This window comes from Tamandua tetradactyla, chromosome X, assembly GCF_023851605.1.
Source record: "Tamandua tetradactyla isolate mTamTet1 chromosome X, mTamTet1.pri, whole genome shotgun sequence".
In the NCBI taxonomy this organism is placed as follows: Eukaryota; Metazoa; Chordata; class Mammalia; order Pilosa; family Myrmecophagidae; genus Tamandua; species Tamandua tetradactyla.
Genome location: NC_135353.1, coordinates 152,561,464 through 152,580,362, shown reverse-complemented (window position 1 = coordinate 152,580,362; position 18,899 = coordinate 152,561,464). Strand labels below are relative to the sequence as shown.

The 18,899-nt window shown below is 41.0% G+C and overlaps 1 protein-coding gene across 5 annotated transcripts in view; it reads left to right on the top strand.

Annotated features, from left to right (window-relative positions):
* PHEX (phosphate regulating endopeptidase X-linked) overlaps positions 1-18,899 on the top strand; it is a 291,954-nt gene that overhangs the window by 49,849 nt on the left and 223,206 nt on the right. For all 5 annotated transcript variants that reach the window (XM_077146746.1, XM_077146741.1, XM_077146742.1 and 2 more), the window contains 2 exons: positions 4,697-4,783; positions 5,816-6,042. In XM_077146746.1, the coding sequence (XP_077002861.1) occupies positions 4,697-4,783; positions 5,816-6,042 (314 nt within the window). The remainder of the gene's footprint in view (positions 1-4,696; positions 4,784-5,815; positions 6,043-18,899) is intronic.

Genomic DNA, 18,899 nt, shown 5'->3' with positions numbered 1-18,899 from the left:
TCTAAGATCTTTACATATTGTTTTTATCCGTTATTACAAACATATAAAAATGTGCTATTATTCTTATTTTACAGATGAATAAATTGAGACAGAGGTGAAATGACTTCCCCAAGGTCAATAGATTGTTCTGTGCCACTAACTCAGTTTTGTGGCCACATCTTCTAATGTGTCATCATCTTCTGGTCTCAGATTCTTTGAACATAAGCTCAAAAGCCTTTACTCAGGCTCTGTCTTCTGCCTGGAACTCTATTCTCCTGACGTTTGTTCAGCTAATTCCTTAATGCTTCAGGTTTGCTTAACTCTCACCACTCCTCAGGCCTACCCTTGACTAACTCAATTATGTACCTGCCCAGCACCTGCCACACCACACTTCCAGTCCCCTAAGTGCTCTGCTTATTCACCCTCTTAGTGCCTATTATCACCTACCCTGAGCACCTGACTTCTCTCTATAAAACATATTTTCAGTAATGCCAAGGTTTTTGATAAGCGCTTGCACAGAGGCTTCACACTGCGCACATGGAATTTTTGAAAACAATATTTAGTTGGGAAGATCCTAAATATTGCAGAAACTGCAAATGACTCTCTGAGCTGCATGAGCTCTTGACTTACCAGGGTACTGTCAAGTCCTGAGGAGTCTCATCCTTCTTCCTTTGGGATTCCCTTTTCCTATTCTAGAGCTTGCAGTAATTCTCTGTCAAAACAGAGGAACGTTGAGGAGTAGGATTACTAGTCCTCTCTCAGCTTCTGAACTTAAAGGAAGTTGAATGCCAGTTAATCTACCACCACCCCCAGGGTAGAAGAGCAGGGCATAGGAAATGGAAGATTAAGCTGAGACAGCTGGTAAAATTAAATGTAGGTATTTTGAGAAATGGTGTTCACAGAAGCAAATGAATGAAGTCTTGGGTTTCATTCCATGATCTAGGTAGGGATAGAAAAGTGAGAAAAGGCAATGTTAGCACGATCAGGACGTTGCTGATTGTAAAAAGAAATAATTAAATAATGAAGGTAGTCAGTCCTGCCACTCACAGTTCCTTTTCAGTTAGCTGAAAAACTCCTTCCCCTCTCTCTCAGACTTTCCTTGTCAGGAATTCTCTCCACATCAGACATTGAGCACCACCACCAAGCACATTCAGAGATGAATGTGACCCAGCCCCTGCCTCAAAGACTACTCAGTCTAGTAGAATATGCAAAATATACTATACATAGCTAAGCTTAACTTTATGCACCAAAATGTTTTTAGGGATATTATTTCAGTCCAAGTGACCATAAATATTTTATTAAAATTCCCATATAATTAGACCTCTGTGAGGTCAGGCTTGTATTACAAAGGCCACACCACAAGCACAGACAAAGCCTGGATGGGTGGTAGATTGAGATGTAGATCCAGCTTTAAAATAGTGAAGATTCTAGAAGAAAATACGGGAGAATATCTTCATGACCTTCAGGGAGGCAGAGATTTCTTAATTAGGACACAAAACATGCCAACCTCAAAAGGAGAAAGATTGACAAATTGGACTACTTTAAAATGAAGAATTTCAGTTCATCACAAGACACCATTAAGAAAATAAGGTCTATGGAATGGGAGAAGAGTTTGCAACAGAAATATTCAGTGAAGGACTCATAAGCAGAATATATAAAGAGTTTCTACTAGTCAACAAGAAAAAGGTAGATTGCCCAATAGAAAGATGGGAAGGAGACTCGAATAAACAGTAACAAAAGAGGATATTGGTTGTTTTTGGTCAGGGGTAGTGACTGAAGGAGGGCACAAGGGAGTTCTGGTAATAATGTTGGTTACATGAGTGTGTTCACTTTGTGGAAATCTTTCAAACTATGATCTGTGCATTTTTTGGTATGTGTGTTATGCTTCAATATTTAAAGTTTACATAAAGAAAAGAAAAAAAGAAATTCTTATCCATGAGCAGGAATATGAGCAAAATATTTTTTGAGTTTAACACTGACTGCAAAATATCTCTCATCAGTGAGTATTGCCTCTGCAAAAGAAGCAGAGGAAGTATTAAGAGCATGGAGCTTTGGCAGAGTGGCTAAGGCAGGTCCAGCTTTTAAAATAGTCCTAGACACAGAGAGGCAATGTCTGGGGTTTGTTAACATAAGGCCTTTGGCCACTAGTATCCTGAGAGGAGAAGAGAAAAATAAAAACATTTATGGAGAAAGTACTAGAAACACACTTGATTATTTTACAATTTTGTATATGGCTAACTCTACCTTTAATCCTGTTGAAGCCATGATTTGTTGATCACTGATTATGCGTTTGGGCACTGAGCCTAGGGGCTTTCCATATATTAAAAATTTTAAATCCTTAACATAGCCCTGGGATGTAGGTACTATTATATGTGGATTTTACAGGTGAAGAAACTGAGGCTTAGAGATGTTGAATAACTTGTTCAAGTTTCAGGTAGAAAGTAACAGCAAGCTGCAGCTGGAGCCCACATCTGTATGAATCGAAAGCCCATCCTGTTGACATGTCTGCCTAATTTCTTTTAACCAGTTTTATTTGATTGAGCATGATGAGAAGAAAAATAGATGTGTAATATATGTAATGTTCCAATTTGATCATCAGAAGCACTTTTCATACCAATTTTAAAGTCTGAGGTTGGTGGCGCTAGAGTTTTTTTTAGTTGTAATTTTCCTTTTCTGTTGTATCATGGTAAGGAATACCTGTATGAGGAGTGAGTGAGATTGTGACTCCAAAAACAGCACCGGGGTTAAGATGGGAATGCCCCTGGGTGGATGATTCGTTCTCAGCACTTTAGGGACATTTTAATAACCTAATTGCCTTTGATAGGTAAGCTTTGTTTTCTGCTCATGAATGATTCTCCCAGCTAGATTTTATTCCTCTTACCATGAATCCACATGCAGAGATACATAAAATGGATGCTCCCCACTGATTGTCACATCACTGTCTGCGTATCAGTGTCTCCTGCCTGCTTGGGTATAAAGAGAAGGAAAAGGCATAATGAGGAAGCTGTGCGAGCTGAGTCTGTTTTAAAAGCCAAATTCTGATATGGAAACGAGAAATTTGACACATACAAATTGTTGATATTTTTGTATGGTTAGGGTTTTGGGATTGCCCTGCTTAGCATAGTCATGTCCTCTTTAACCCCCTCTTGTGATACACAGAAACCCTTCTTGTGATACACAACATGTCTTGAATCACACACAGATAAATATTCAATACTTTTAGTTCTTTTTGTTCCTGTGGCTTGTTTTTTAGTCCTCAGGGCATTCATATTTGCAGGCTGTGGGGCGTTAGAGCATCAGAACAACTTAACATCTCTAAACGAAATTTGGATTATTTACTTTCAGATGTCCCTCCTCAACATCTAATGCCTGTGTAAGCAGTATGACAGAAAGCCACATGACCTGATTTGTATGGAAATATATATGGATATGGTTTTAGAGCTTTCTGCCTATTAAAAAAACAATCTCCTTTCTTTATCCTTGGGGCTAGTTATCCCACTTTATTGCTATGACAATACACGAGAAACACCAAACAAGTCGAAATGATTGAAAACGCCCACATCCAACCCAACTTAATTCATTTTACTTGAATCTATTTAGTTATATGGGCTTGTTTATGAAAAATTGGATGGAAGCTCTGGGTTACATTTTTTTTTTTTAAATAGCACTTCTAGTTTAGAACCAGGCTTCTCTTCAGGCAATATGCAATTATTTATTAATTTGATTAGTACCATACATGTGTTTTGAAGCTATTCAGAGTACTGTAGGAGCATCTGTTGTAGCATGATTTTGGAGGTTGTTAGATTGTTTAAAAAATAAGCCACAAATGCCGTGGCAACAGCAGTTTGATAGTTAGATTTAGCCAGCACCATGGGGCTGTAGTCACCATAGGGATTCTTCAACTTGGCTTCATTGCGAGTAAATTGATACTTTAAAGTACATTCGAGGTGTCCTTTTGGGGGACGGGTTGCTTTTTTTTGAGTCCTGGCTTTCTTTCCTTCTTTAATGAAAAAGTGATCAACCATAATTTTCCACTTTTAAACAATAGCATTAGTAATTTTATAAATAGGAAATTATTTTCAAGGTAGATCTGCATCCATCCTAGCAACCATTTTGCAATGGCCAGGGTTTTGGATGTGTAAATGGGCAAGTTTTCAGGCAATATGGATCGACTTTCCAATCTCACTTCTTCATTTCCTGTCTAAACAAATTCTTCTGTGTCCACAGAATGTTTATACAACATTGAATAAAGCTTCTAATGGGAAATTTCTTCCAGGTGACCTCCCTGAGAGGCTGGGCTGTGAAGAAATCTTAAGAAACCTGACTGTGATGAAATTGCCTCCGTTGAGAATATTACTCAGTGCAGAAGCAAGGGACAGAACTCAGTTTTTTTTGGTTTTTGAATAAATGAGTTCTGTTTCCTTTTGTGTAGATGGCAGAAGAAATTAACCCCTGCAGAAGGTCTAGTCTCCACTGGAAATCAAACTCGCGGTTTCTTTTAAATTGCGAGAACTCTGGATAAGAATGTTAAATTGTGTTTGAACATCAAGCAACTTGGAATAGATTCCGTTGTATGCATGTCTTTCATAAATCTGTCTTTGCCAGGGTTGTTTGTCTTTACATTTAATTTTCTGGAGGCTGGGATCGTGATTATCAAATGGCCTCCAAATAGCACCACATAGGTGGATACTAATGAATCCTCTTTTAACCTTCATAGCCCTTTTGGAGAAATCAATCAGTAGAAGGCGGGACATTGAAGCCATACAGAAAGCCAAAATCCTTTATTCATCCTGCATGAATGAGAGTGAGTAATAAAGAAAATAAACAAAACATATACCACCCTGATTCTTCAGAGTTCTAGTAATGTTTGAATATATTATTTAAAGAAAAAGAGAACTACCAAGAATTCTATTAATATTTAAAGGTGTTGTTCAAGGAAAGGAACAATTCTCAAAGACTGCATTTTGACTAGCCCTGTCTTAGTTAATATACCATCGCTGGCTTCATGGGAAAATAATTTTATTTCTGTGGTTTGGATTCTTTGGGTATCTGTTATTGTGGGAAAAACTTGGTCAAGGTTAGAAGGGAAAACCCACTGTATTGGATACAGAAACTAGAATTCAGTGTCCAGGTCTGATTTGTTAAGGAGCCTGGGCTGGAGGACGCTTGGGAGTGTTGATATGTTCCATGGGACTTAAGGGACCTAGAAAAATCCTAATTCCCAGGCAAGCCAGACCTTAGGCCCATCTCCACACCTTGGGTCTGACTGGTGTTAGAAGAGACATTTGCCATTAGGGTTGACATTTTATCTGGTCTACTTTTTCGAGACCTTTGCAGGAAGAAGCAAGTGCCTCTGGGAAGCTTGTTAACCAGGTTTTGGATTTGGGGTATCCTTTGATGAGCTAGAAGAGGGCAGTAGAAAATGAAAGAGCCTGAGGCATTAATTCACTTCCATTTGGAATTGATTGGCTTTATTGAGCTGTTTCTTTTAGTCGGGGTTGTTCCGTAGTCCTGCAGACTATTATAAACCTAACGTGGTTCATTGGCCCTTTTATCACAGGAAATATTCAGTAGTTCCCTAGTCAGCTTTTCAGGCAAGAGCACCAGGGTTTTGACAGTCCCATGGAAGTGTTAGTCAAAGGTGGTCCTGTCTCTGTGATTGTATTCAGTCCACCTACCTCTTCCACCTTCTCCCTAATAGCTACTCCAAGATCCAGGACTGAAATTTTAAGTTGGGGCCTTATAACAATTTTCTCTTGAGAAGATGCACTTGCAATTCTAGTTTGGTAATCTAGTTTGCAATTCTAACACTTCCTTCATATCTGCTCCCTTTCAGAAGCGATCGAAAAAGCAGATGGGAAGCCATTGCTACATGTCCTGCGGCATTCACCTTTCCGCTGGCCCGTGCTGGAATCTAATATTGGTCATGAAGGGGTTTGGTCAGAGAGAAAGTTCAACCTTCTGCAGACACTTGCAGCATTCCGTGGTCAATTCAGCAATTCTGTATTAATCCGTTTGTATGTGTCCCCTGATGACAAGGCATCCAGTGAACATATCTTAAAGGTAGAGTGAGGATTTCCTTCATCCTGTTAGTTCAGTCCAAGGGTAACTTTCTCAGTGCCTTCCTGGGGAAAGAGACTTGTGCTTCCCTAGTGGTATAATAAGGTAAAAAATTCTGTTGAACAGTAGGATCTAGAGTATTTTCATCCCTACTCAGTGTGTAAAGCATTAGTAGTCAAGTTTTGTCAGCCCTTCAGGAAGCAGATGAGTTTCAAGTGAGCTGTGATCTGGCTTCCATGTCACTCTTTTGCTGGGAAATTGAACTTCATTCTTGGCTTTCCTTCTACCTTCTGACTGTCCTGTTTTTCACCTTTCTCCTCGGATACAAGGGGACCCTTCAACCATCAGTTTTCTGGTTTCTGAGAAGACATCCACTGTCCTAACCCATGTGGCCCCTTCATGTGTGCTTCTCTGTGGCTGTGTCTTAGGATACCCATTTCTTCTCAGATCCTGCCATGTCCTAGGGGCACTGGTTCCCCTGCTCTTTAGAACCAGTAACCTCTCTGACTGCCTAGCAGATTTCTTTTTCCCCTGAGAGAAATCCTGCTTACTTCATACTCTCCTTCCTTATTGTACTTAGGCTTTCTTTTCCATCAGATTCTATGTTCTTCAATGTTCTTAGATTTTCTAATCCCATAAATTTATAGGAATAAGAATAAAGGGACTCGTTCAGAGTAAGCACAACATTGTGGGTGTATTGTTTGGTGAGAGGATGGCACCTTTGAGTGAAGAAAAAGCCACCGCTTCCTCTGGGCAGATGCATCCCCTATCAGGGACATGCAGTTTGGCAAGCAGGGTTGCTCAAACTCACATAGTAACCCCATGCAAACCCCTTGTAGCAAGGCAGCACAGAATTTGCTAAAGGCTTAAATGGGAGAAAGAAAAAAAATTTTTTTTGAGGAGTTCTAAATACTTAGTATTGAGAAATGATGTAAGGAGACCTAAACACACCACACACACACACCATCGAGGTAGAAAGAAAACTAAGAGGGTTTAGTGAGACATAAATTAAGAATAGAGAGTGTTTCAAGCAGAAAAGAGCAGGCATTAGTGTAGAATGGTGCTGAGAGTTCAAATAAGATAAATAATGAACTATGTCCAGTGGATATTGTGCTGGTCTGAATCTGTGGTGGACCCCAGAAAAGCCATGTCCTTTAATCCTCATTCAGTATTGCTGGGTGGGAGCATTTTGATTGTTTCCATGAAGATGTGACCCACCCAATTGTGGGTGGTAACTTTTGATTAGATGATTTCCATGGAAGTGTGTCTCCACCCACTGAAGGTGGAGTTGCTTGCTGGAATCCTTTAAAAGAGGAAACATTTTGGAGAGCGTCCTTTTTGGTAGCGCCACGTGAAAGCCAGCAGATGCCGCCAGTTCGCCATGTGATCTTCCAGCTGAGAGAAACGTTGAACGTCGTTGGCCTTCTTGAACCAAGGTATCGTTCCCCGGATGCCTTAAATTGGACATGTCTATATATTTGTTTTAATTGGGACATTTTCTCGGCCTTAGAACTGTAAACTAGCAACTTATTAAATTCCCCTTGTTAAAAGCCATTCTGTTTTTGGTATATTGTATTCCGGCAGCTAGCAAACTAGAACAGGTATAAAATGGCATCCTCAGCTGGGGTTGTTTCAATGAATTGAGAGGAGTAGAAACAGAATGTGAAGGGGTTGAGAAGTGAGTGGATGATGAAGAAATGAAGGCAATACATATAGGAATCTATTGAAAATTTTTACAAGAGAGTTTGGGGCTGTGCCTGGAATAGTACGTGGAATTTTATAAGTAATTTTTAAATGGGGGTCTTGTGCAGTAAATGAAAAATGAGCAGTATGCATATGAGAGGAATGATTTTAAATACACTTGAAAAATAGGGGCCATCAATAGTGCAAGTTTCTATAACAAGTAAAGGAGAATGGAATAAAAGAAGAAAAGGACAAGAAACATTTGTTCTATAGTATGTAGAGGAAGGAAGATTAGATGTATATAGAGTGGTAGTTCTCAACACTGCTATGAGAGGAAGGATATTTTCCCTCTCAAATAATTGTAATAATCTAGGTGAAAAATTATGAGGTCTTAATCTACAAAATTTAGACTGGTGGTACAGAAGAGAAGATGGGATAGAAGTATAGCAGGAGGTAAACTAAGTTGAATTTGATAAACACATGGATGTGAGTTAAATATGAGAGAAACAGGAAAAGTTCATTTTGACAAACACTATTCTCTGGTTTAGGAGACTGCAAATCTTCAAATAGATCTCTTTGGCAATGAATGCAAAGCCATTAAAAATATGCTTCCCCTCCAGTTTCCTAATCTCATTTGCCTTCATTCCTAGCCTCTTTCTATCTTCCAGTTGTATGGATTTTTTTGCAGTCACTTTATTATCTTTTAAAAAATCATCTGTAATTCCTAACTCTTATTCAACCAGAGTTAGGAGCTCTCACTTCCAAGCACCAAATTGAAAGGTTTAGGAGGTGAAAGGGTGAGAAAGAAGAAAGGTACACCAAGAAATTTAAAGGGGGGGTCGGTATTTCTGCGCTCCCGGGCAGAACTCACCAAACCCAAGATGGAGGGAGGTGAGTGCGCACGTGGGCTTCAGTGCGGGCAGCTTTTAAGGATGGAGGTCAGGTGATGTCCGGAAGGGGTGGTTCATTAGTTCCGGAAGTCATGTTGGGAAGGGTGACACAGCCTCCGCAGCTCCAGTTGCAGTGCCCTTCCCCGTTCCCCCGACCTAACATTCCAGCCTTTTTGTGATAATAGGGTGCCGAGATCTTTCTGGCTACTTCCTGCTGTAATGGGGCAGTGTGGGGTTATAGGCTGGAACCGTCATGGCCAGGGGAGTGGGGAGGCTGGCTGTAGGAATCTGGTGGGGAAGGCAGGTGATAATAATGATGCAGGAGCATTTGGTTGACTGCTACCCGGGATAGTTCCTTCATGCATCCCTGAAGAAAGTTGAGGAGGCAGGGAGCTAGGAGAAAAAAGAGATTAGGATAACTGGTTCTAGTAGCAGGAGGAGCCATGTCGCCAGAGGAGAAGAAAACCAGCTTAAGATAGAGTTGGTTCCTTGTTTTCTGTGGTAGAGATTGTCTCTTAGTTTGTTTAGGGTTTGAATATTTTGTTCCACCAGAACTGACTCATTGACGTAATAGACACATTCCTCTTGGAGGAATATACATGTTCTTCCTTTTTCGGCTGTCAGCAGGTCTAAGGCCCATCGGTTTTGAAGAGTACCTGGGCTAGTGAGGTGAGTTGGCATTGTACAGAGGAGAGGGATTCTGATGTTGACTCCAGGGCTACCTGTAGTCGAGTTTCGAAGTTTTGAGAGGGTAAAATATTGTGTCCCAGCGCCCTACCTGCTGCGGCTGAGACTGAGACTGAAGTGGTTAGGCTAATGCCTACTAGGAGAGGAAGAAAGGCAGCCTTTTTGAGCGAAGAGAGGGCCGTTAGCCAAGTTAGTTTGGACTCCCCATAGAGGGTTAATTGAGGAACAATAGTTACCAGGCAGCATGGTCCTGGGGCAGTGGAGTTAAGGCACTTGGTAAGAGTTCCATTACACCAGAAATATTGTCCTTTGGGGGCATGGGTGGTGTTGTAGATAGTGACGTTAGTTTGGCACTTGCTGTGAAGTTTTGTTTGAGGGTTTTTTATCCAGTGTAGTGAGGCTTTTAATTTGGCAAGAAGATCTCACCCCATTGGTGGGCTGGGGCAAGAAGGCATTACTAAGAAAGAATGTGTAACGGGGTACCCTTCTATTAAACATGTAAGTGGCCCAGTAGTTAGGGGTGCGAAGGACGGCCGTCTATGCCCATAACCGTGACCTGGGAAGGAAGGAGTTGACCTGAGTAAGAGGGGAGGACAGAAAAGGTAGCCCCCATGTCCACTAAAAAGGAGGTGGACTTACTAGCTACCCTGATTGTTACCCTGGGCTCGACAAGGGTGATCGGGGTCGCTGAGGCCGGGCGTCATCAGTCGTAGGTGGCCAGGCCCAGGACTGCTAGCAGTGGGCTAAGGGTTGGAAGGACAGCCCCTCCATGGCCAGGCACCGAGGGACAGTCGCTTTTCCAATGTCCCTTTGTACCACAGAGAGGGCATGGTCCCTTGCGCGGTCGAGGATTGGGGCACTGCCAGGACCAGTGTCCGTCGAGGCCACATTTGAAACACTTTCCTGGTGGTGGATTAGTCGTAGCCGGCTTCTTCTCCATTGAAGTGAGCCGCAGAGCCGCAATCAGGGATTGGGTTTGTAAATTCGCCTTTCGGTGGTCCCGGGATTCCTTTTCTGCCCTCTCTTGTTTATCACAAGTATTAAAAATTTTAAAGGCCATGTTTATCAGGTCACAGATAGGGGCCTGAGGACCGTCCTCAATTTTTCTAAGTTTACGTCTTATATTCGGAGCCAATTGGGATATAAAGTGTGTGGCTAAAACAGTTTTACCAGCCTCCGAGTCGGGGTCTAGGCAGGTATATTGGGAGAGGGCTTCTGTGAGCTGGTGTAGAAAAGCAACCGGGTTTTCATCAGGACCCTGGGTCATTTCCTTTAGCTTATGGAAGTTTATTACTTTATGTGAAGCTTTCTGCTTCACATGCCGGCAATGAGGCATGTAAGCATTTTGTCCCATCTAGTTCGCCCGTTTCTTCCCACTGGAGTGTCAACCTGATATTCCCACCCTGGCTCTTGGTCTGTCACTGCCTCGGCCCCTACCGGCATGGTGTGGTCGATTATATGCACCTGGTTAGCATGAGCCCTGGCTGCATTGAAAATGCAGTCCACTTCCTCTGTAGTGAGGGAAGAAGAGCAGATTACATGAATGTCATGCCAGGTGAGGTCATAAGCATTAGCTAGATAGCCGAAGCGGGGGGTTGGGGGGCATGCCGATAATGGGAGAGCCTTTGGAGTAGAAAGAGGAAGAGGGGGGTAAGATGGCGGCTGGAGCGCCACCGGTGGTGAAGGAGGAAGAGAAAGGCAAGATGGCGGCGGGAGTGCCGCTGGCGCGGAAGGGGAGAGAGGAGGACAAGATGGTGGCTGGGATGTCACTGGAACAGAAGAAGGAAGAGAAGGAGAAGATGGCGACTGAGATGTCGCAGAAGCAGAAATGAGGAGGGAAAGGCAAGATGGTGACTGGAGCGCTGCTGGAGGGAGGGGAGGGTAGAGCGAGGGAGAGGAGGATACAAAGGGGGCGGGGCGGGAGCGCAGAAGGAAAAAAGCCTGGGCATAAGGAATTTCGGCCCATTTGTCGTTCCTCTGGCAAAAGTTGCAGAGGTTCGTAAGGATATTAAAATCGAAAGTCCCGTCCTCAGGCCCATGAAAGAGTACCTGCTGCCCATACTGACGGGTCTCAAAGAAGAAAGGTCTGGCCCAGGGGGTGTCGGCGTTCCAACGCACTGAGAGAGTCCTCGGAGCTCTTATGAGCAGGGGCTAGTCTCCCCAGGGGACGTCTCACCCTGGTTTGAGGCCCTTTTAGGTCCTGGACCTGAATTTGGGAGGGAAACGAGAAGCGGGATGTCCCCACAACTTCTCGAGTCCCAGGAAAGGGAGTGAGGCTTGTGGGCATCCCAGTTCACCTCGGCCCTCAGAAGAGAACCTGACGTGAATTCACGATTTTCGGAGAGTAATTTATGGACAGGCTCTCTCGGAACCGTGAGACCCAGCAGCAGGGCTAGGAGGGAAGGGACTTACCCAATCCGTGGTGGATGCAGTGTCGGGCCGAAGGATCCTTTGTCACTGGCCATGTGGAGAAAGGAGGAGAGAGGAAGCCAGGGCACCTCTGGCCAGGCAGGCGGCACCTGTGCTCCTCTCCCAGGTTTCCCGCACCAGATGAAAGGTTTAGGAGGCGAAAGGGTGAGAAAAAAGAAAGGTAGACCAGGAAATTTAAAGGGGGGGGGGGGTATTTCTGCACTCCTGGACAGAGCTCACCAAACCCAAGATGGAGGGAGGTGAGTGCTGGAGAAAGAGAATTTTTAAAAAATATGAAACAACAGAAGTTTATCTCTGAAAATGTTATCTTGCTTCCTGTGTTTGGGTTTATTTTATGTAAAAGATAGCAAGAATTAGGATTTAAGGGAACAATGAAAGACTTGAATATATGTGATCCCAAAAGAGTGGTTGGAAGGCAAGGATTATCTCTGTATTCAGTATAGTTTACTAAACACAGTGACTTAAAAATCTTCGTGTGTGGAAGGACTTCCCTGAAGATGGTGGAACAGGGAGTTGCAGGGCTTCTTTCCCCACAACAGCTAATGGACAAGCAGAAGCTGTCTAAAACAACTGTCCTTGGGTTCTGGATACCAGGGAAGTACTGCCCAGCATCCAGGGAAGAGTGGGATGAAGAGACTTAGAAACTGGTAAAAAACTGTGAATAATTTGTGTGGCAAAGGCTCCTGTTGCCCATTCCTCACTGTTCTAGTTTGCTAGCTGCCAGAATGCAATACACAAGAAACGGAATGGCTTTTAAAAAGGGGAATTTAATAAGTTGCTACTTTTCAGTTCTAAGGCCAAGATAATGTCCTAATTAAAACAAGTCTATAGAAATGTCCAAAGGCATCCAGAGAAAGATACCTTGGTTCAAGAAGGCTGATGAAGTTCACGGTTTCTCTTTCAAGTGGAAGGGCACATGGAAAACACAGTCAGAGTTTCTCTCTCATCTGAAAAGGCACATGGTGAACACGGTCAGGGTTCCTCTCTCTTCTGGAAGGGCACATGGCGAACACAGTGTCATCTGCTCACTTTTTCTCCTGGCTTCCTGTTTCATGAAGCTCCCCGGGAGGCATTTTCCTTCTTCATCTCCAAAGGTTGCTGACTGGTGAACTCTGCTTCTCGTGGCTGTGTTGTTCTGCTCTGCTCTCTCTGAATCTCTCATTCTCCAAAAGGTTTCCTCTTTTATAGGACTTCAGAAACTAATCAAGACCCACCTAAATGGACAGAGACATCCCTCTACCTAATCCAGCTTAACAACCACTCTTGATTAAATCACATCTCCAGGGAGATGATCTAATTACAGTTTCAAACATACAATACTGAATAGGGCTGCCTTTACAAAATGGGATTAGGATTAAAACATGGCTTTTCTAGGGTACATATATCATTTCAAACCAGCACACTCACCCTCAGGACAAGCAGCTTCAGGTTGGCCAGTCCCTGCCTAGCAGGCTGCTGTGGGCTTGGGGAGAGGGTGCTGTGGAAGCCCTCCTCCCCAAGAATAGAGAGGAACAGAGCCCAGTACTAAGCCAGCTATTACCTGACAAATTTAGACTGCTGGGTCCTGCTGCTTTAGCCTATCCTGGACAGGTGCCACTTAGGCCAAGTTTTGATCTTCATTGGAGGTGGAACTGCCAGGGGGCTAAAATACCCTACCTTCTTAGGGCTGCAGGGAATAGGTTGCCAAAGAGCATCATATGATGGACAGAACAGAATAATGCATCTTTGGGGGGCTGTCCAAAAGCCTTCTTGTAAAGAGCACCATCTGTGAGCAGGCCAGAAAAGTGCACCCTTGGGGAGGTAAAATAAAGACTTTTTGGTATCTTTCCTGACCCTCTCCCCAGGGTCCTTTGGAACTGGTCTGTGCTCTCAGTGTGGGTCCCTGGCCCTGTTTTGGCTGGGAAATACTGATGAACCAAAGGTCAAAGAAAAGCCAAAACACAAACGTAGTCAACAACAAAATCCTAGACAAGAGAGAGAAACAGTCCTTCAGAATAATTTTATTAAGTTAATCAGATGCCCAGTTATCAACAAAAAATTATAAGCCATAATAAGGAACAGGAAGATTTGCCTCAACTAATGGAACACATCAAAAGGTCAGAGAAGATAGGGAATTTGGAACAACTAATCAGAGATGTTCAAACAAATCTCCTAAACCAATTCTAGGAGATAAAGTAAAATATGGCTAAAGAGATAAAGGATGTTAAGAAGACACTGAGTGAACATAAAGAAGAATTTGAAAGCATGTAGAAAGAAAAACAGAACTTATGAGCATGAAAAACATAATAGATGAGATTACAAATATGCTAGAGGCATACAACAGCTGATTTGAACTGGCAGGAGAAAGGATCAGCAACCTAGAAGACAGAACATCTAAAATCGAACAGACAAAACAATAGATACAGGAAAGAATGGGAAATTTTGAGCAGTGTCTCAGGGAAATGAATGCTGGCTCAAAGCTCACAGAGATACGCATCTTGGGTGTCCCAGAAGAAAAAGAGAAGGGTAAAGGGGCAGAAAGAATATTTGAGGATATAATGGCTGAGAACTTGCCAACTCCTACAAAAGACAGAAATACACATATCCAAGGAGTGCAACGTATTCCAAACAGAATAAATCCAAATAGACCTACTCCAAGACACATACTAATCAGACTGTCAACTGCCAAAGCTAGAGAATTCTGAAAACAGCAATAGAAAAGTGATCCATCACATACAAGGGATGCTCAATAAGACTAAGTGTTGATTTCTTACTAGAACCCCTGCAGATGAGAAGGCAGTGGTATGATATACTGAAGATACTGAAAGAGGAAAACTGCCAGCCAAGAATTCTTTATCTGACAAAACTGTCGTTCAAAAATTAGAGAGTTTAAAACATTCACAGGTAAACAGAAGCTGAGAGATTTTGTTAACAAGAGACCTGCTCTATTAGAAATATTAAAGGGAGTTCTGTAGGCTGAAAAAAAAGACAGAGAGAGGCTTGAAAGTAGAGGCTTGTATTATAGAGATGAAGATTATCAGTAAGGGTAGCTAAAATTGTGAAAAGAGAGACAAAAATAAGATAGGACATAAAAAGCCAAAGGATAAAATGGTTGAAGTAAATACTGCCTTTACAGCAATAACATTGAATGTTAATGGTTTAAACTCTCCAGTCAAAAGACACAGATTACAGAATAGATTAAAAAAAATCTTTCAACCATATGCTGTCTACAAGCAAATCACCTAAGACCCAAGGATACAAATAGGTTGAAAGTGAAAGGCTAGAAAAAGATATTTCATGCAAGCAGTACCAAAAAAAAGAGCTGGGGTAACTCTAATAATACTGGCCAAAATAGATTTTAAATACAAAAATGTTACAAGAGACAAAGAGGGACGTTATGTATTAATTAAAGGGGCAATCCAATGAGAATAAATAAAAATCATATTTGTAAACCTAACCAGGGTGCCCCCAGATATATGAGGCAAACACTGGTAAAATTGAAGGGAGTAGTAGGTGTTTCTACAATAATAGAGACTTCAGTACACCACTTTCATCAATAGATAGAACATCTAGAAAGAGTGTCGATAAGGAAGCAGAGAACTTGGAAAATATGATAAATGAACTGGACCTAATAGACATATACAGAACGTTACACCCCAAAAGGTAGGAAACACATTCTTCTCAAGTGCTCATGGATCATTCTCTAGGATAACCCACATATTGGGTCGTAAAACAGGTCTCAATATATTTTAAAAAATTGAAATTATATAACGTATTTTCTCTGACCATACTGGACTGAAGCTGGAAATTAATAACGTGGAAAACTGGAAAATTCACAAATATATGGAGGTTGAACAACACACTTTTAAATGAACAGTAAATCAAAGAAGAAAATGTAAGATAAGTCAGTAAATATCTCAAGATGAGTGAAAACAAGGACACAACATAGCAACACTTAATGGGATGCAGTGAAGGCAGAGGGAAATTTATAGCTCTAAACCCCTACATTAAGAAAGAAGAAAGTGCTAAAATCAGAGACCCAGCTGGAGGAACTAGAAAAAGAACAGCATACTAATTCCAAAGCAAGCAGAAGGAAAGAAATAACAATGACTAAAGCAGAAATAGATTGAGAACAAAAAACAACAACTGTAGAATCAAACCAAAAGTTGATTCTTTGAGATCAACACAATTGACAAGTCCTTAGCTAGACTGACAAAGACAAAGAGTGAGAATATGTAAATAAGTAAAATCAGAACTGCAGTGGTGGTGGTGGGGGAATATTACTACTGACCCCACAGAAACAAACAAAAATCATAAGAGGTTACTATGAACAACTGTACCCAACAAATTAGACAACTTAGATGAAATGGACAAATTCCTAGAAACACAAAAGTATCTACACCAACTCCAGAAGAAATAGAAGACGTTAGCAAACCAATCACAATGAAATAGATTGAATCAGTCATCAAAAACTTACCAAGACAGAAAAGTCCAGGACTAGATGGCTTCACAGATGAATTCTTCCAAGAATTAGTCCCAGTTCTGCTCAAACTCTTTCAAAAATTGAAGAGGTGGAAATACTACCTGACTTATTCTATGAAGCCAGTAACACCCTAATACCAAAGCCACATAAAGATACTACAAGAAAATTACAGGCCAGTCTCTCTAATTTATATAGATGCAAAAATCCTCAACAAGATACAAGCAAATAGAATCCAACAGCATATTAAATGGATTACAAACCATGATCAAGTAGGTTTTATTCCATTTGTGCAAGGGTGTTTCAACACAAGAAAATCAATTAATGTAATACACCACATTAATGAAATGAAGGGGAGAAAACCATACGGTCATCTCAATTGATACAGAAAAGGCAATTGAGAAAATCTAGCATGTTTTTTGATACAAAGACTTTGAAAGATAGAAATCAAAAGAAATTTCCTAGGGCATGTATGAAAATCCCACAGCTAATATCATACTCAATGGTGAAAGACTAAAAGATTTCTCTCTAAGATCTGGAACAAGACAAGGATGCCCAGTGTCACCACTGTTATTCAACATTGTACTGGAAGTTCAAGCCAGAGTAGTTAGGGAAGAGAACAAAATAAAAGGCATTCACATTGGAAAGGAAGAAATAAAACTTCCACAATCTTCAGGTGACATGTTCCTATTTTAGAAAGTCCCCTAAAGCTGCAACAAAACTACTAGAGCTAATAAATGAGTTCAGCAAAGTGGTGGGATACAAGATGATGCAAAAATCACTAGGGTTTCTATGTACTAGTAATGAGCAGTCGGAGGAGGAAATCAAAAAAATTTGATTTACAATAGCATCTAAAACAATAAAATATTTAGGAATAAATTTAAGTCATGATGTAAAGGACCTGTATTCAGAAAACTACAAAATATTGCTAAAAGACATCAAAGAAGACCTAAATAAATGAAAGCACAGTCTGTGTTTATGAACTGGAAGACTAAATATCACTGTCATTTTTTCCAAAAGTGGTTTACAGAATCAACACAATCCCAGTAACAATTCCAACAGCCTGCTTTGAAGAAATGGAGAGACCAATTATCACATTTATTTGGAAGGGTAAGGGGTCTTGAATAACCAAAAATGTCTTTAAAAATAAAAACAAGGTTGGAGGACTCATACTTTCTGACTTTAGAGCATATGACAAAGCTGCAGTGGTCAAAACAGCATGGTAGTGGCATAAAGATAGATATATTGATCAATGTAACCAAATTGAGAGTTCAGAAATAGGCCTACACATTTATGGTCAATTGATCTTTAACAAGGTTACCAAGTCCTCTCAACTGGGGCAGAAAAGTCTCTTCAACAAATGGTGCTGGAAGAACTGGATATCCGTGTGCAAAAGAATGAAAGAGGACCTTTCTCTTAGACCGTATATAAAAATTAACTCAAAATGAATCAAAGACATTAATGTGAGTGCCAGGACAGTAAAACTCCTAGAAGAAAATATAGGGAGGCATCTTCAAGATCCTGTGGTAGGTGGTGGTTTCTTAGATCTTATACACAAAGTACAAGCAATGAAAGAAAATATAGATAAATGAGACCTCCTCAATACTGAAGGCTTTTGTACTTCAAAGGACTTTGTCAAAAAGGTAAAAAGGCAGCTTACTCAATTAGAGAAAATATTGGAAACCACACATCTGGTAAGGGTTTAATGTCCAGAATACATAAAGAAATCCTACAACTCAACAATAAAAAGACAACCCCATTAAAAAATGGACAAAGACTTGAATAGACATTTTTTAAAAGCAATACAGATGACTAAAAAGCACATGAAAAGTTGTTCAACTTCACTATTAGGGAATTGTCAGTCAAAACCACAATGAGATATCATTTCACACCTACTAGAATGGCCACTATTTTTTAAAAAATTTTTTTTATTGTATAATATAACATATATACAAAGCAAAGAAAGAGAAAAGCAATAGATTTCAAAGCACTTTTCAGCAAGTAGTTACAAGACAGATCCCAGAGTCTGTCATGGGCAACCATACCATCATCTCAGATTTTTCCTTCTAGCTGCTCCAGGACATAGGAGGCTAAAAGGAATAAATATATATATTTTTATCATCATGATTTACTTTTTTAAAAAAACATTTTTGTGAAAAATAACATATTTACAAAAAAGCAATACATTTCGAAGCACAGTACAACAATTAGTTGTAGACCAGATTTCAAAAATTGTGGGTTATAATTCCACAATCCTAGGTTTTTACTTCTAGCTGCTCTAAGGTACTGGAGACTAAAAGAAATATCAATTTAATGATTCAGCAGTCATACTGGTTTGTTAAGCCCTACCTTCTCTGTATAACTCCGCTATCACCTTTGATCTTTCTGTCCCACTCTTTTAGGGGTATTTGGACTGTGGCCATTCTAACTTTTTCATGTTGGAAGGGGCTGTCAATAACATGGGGTAGGGAGATGGAACTTGCTGATATTCTGGAGAGGCTGGGCCCTCTAGGTTTCAGGACTTATCTGGTCCAGGGACCCAGATGGAGGTTGCAGGTTTCTGGAAAGTTACTCTAGTGCATGGAACCTTTGTAGAATTTATATATTGCTCTAGACATTCTTTAAGATTGGTTGGAATTGTTTTGGTTGGGGTTTGGCAAGTTATGATAGGTAGCAACGTCTAACTGAAGCTTGCGTAAGAGTGACCTCCA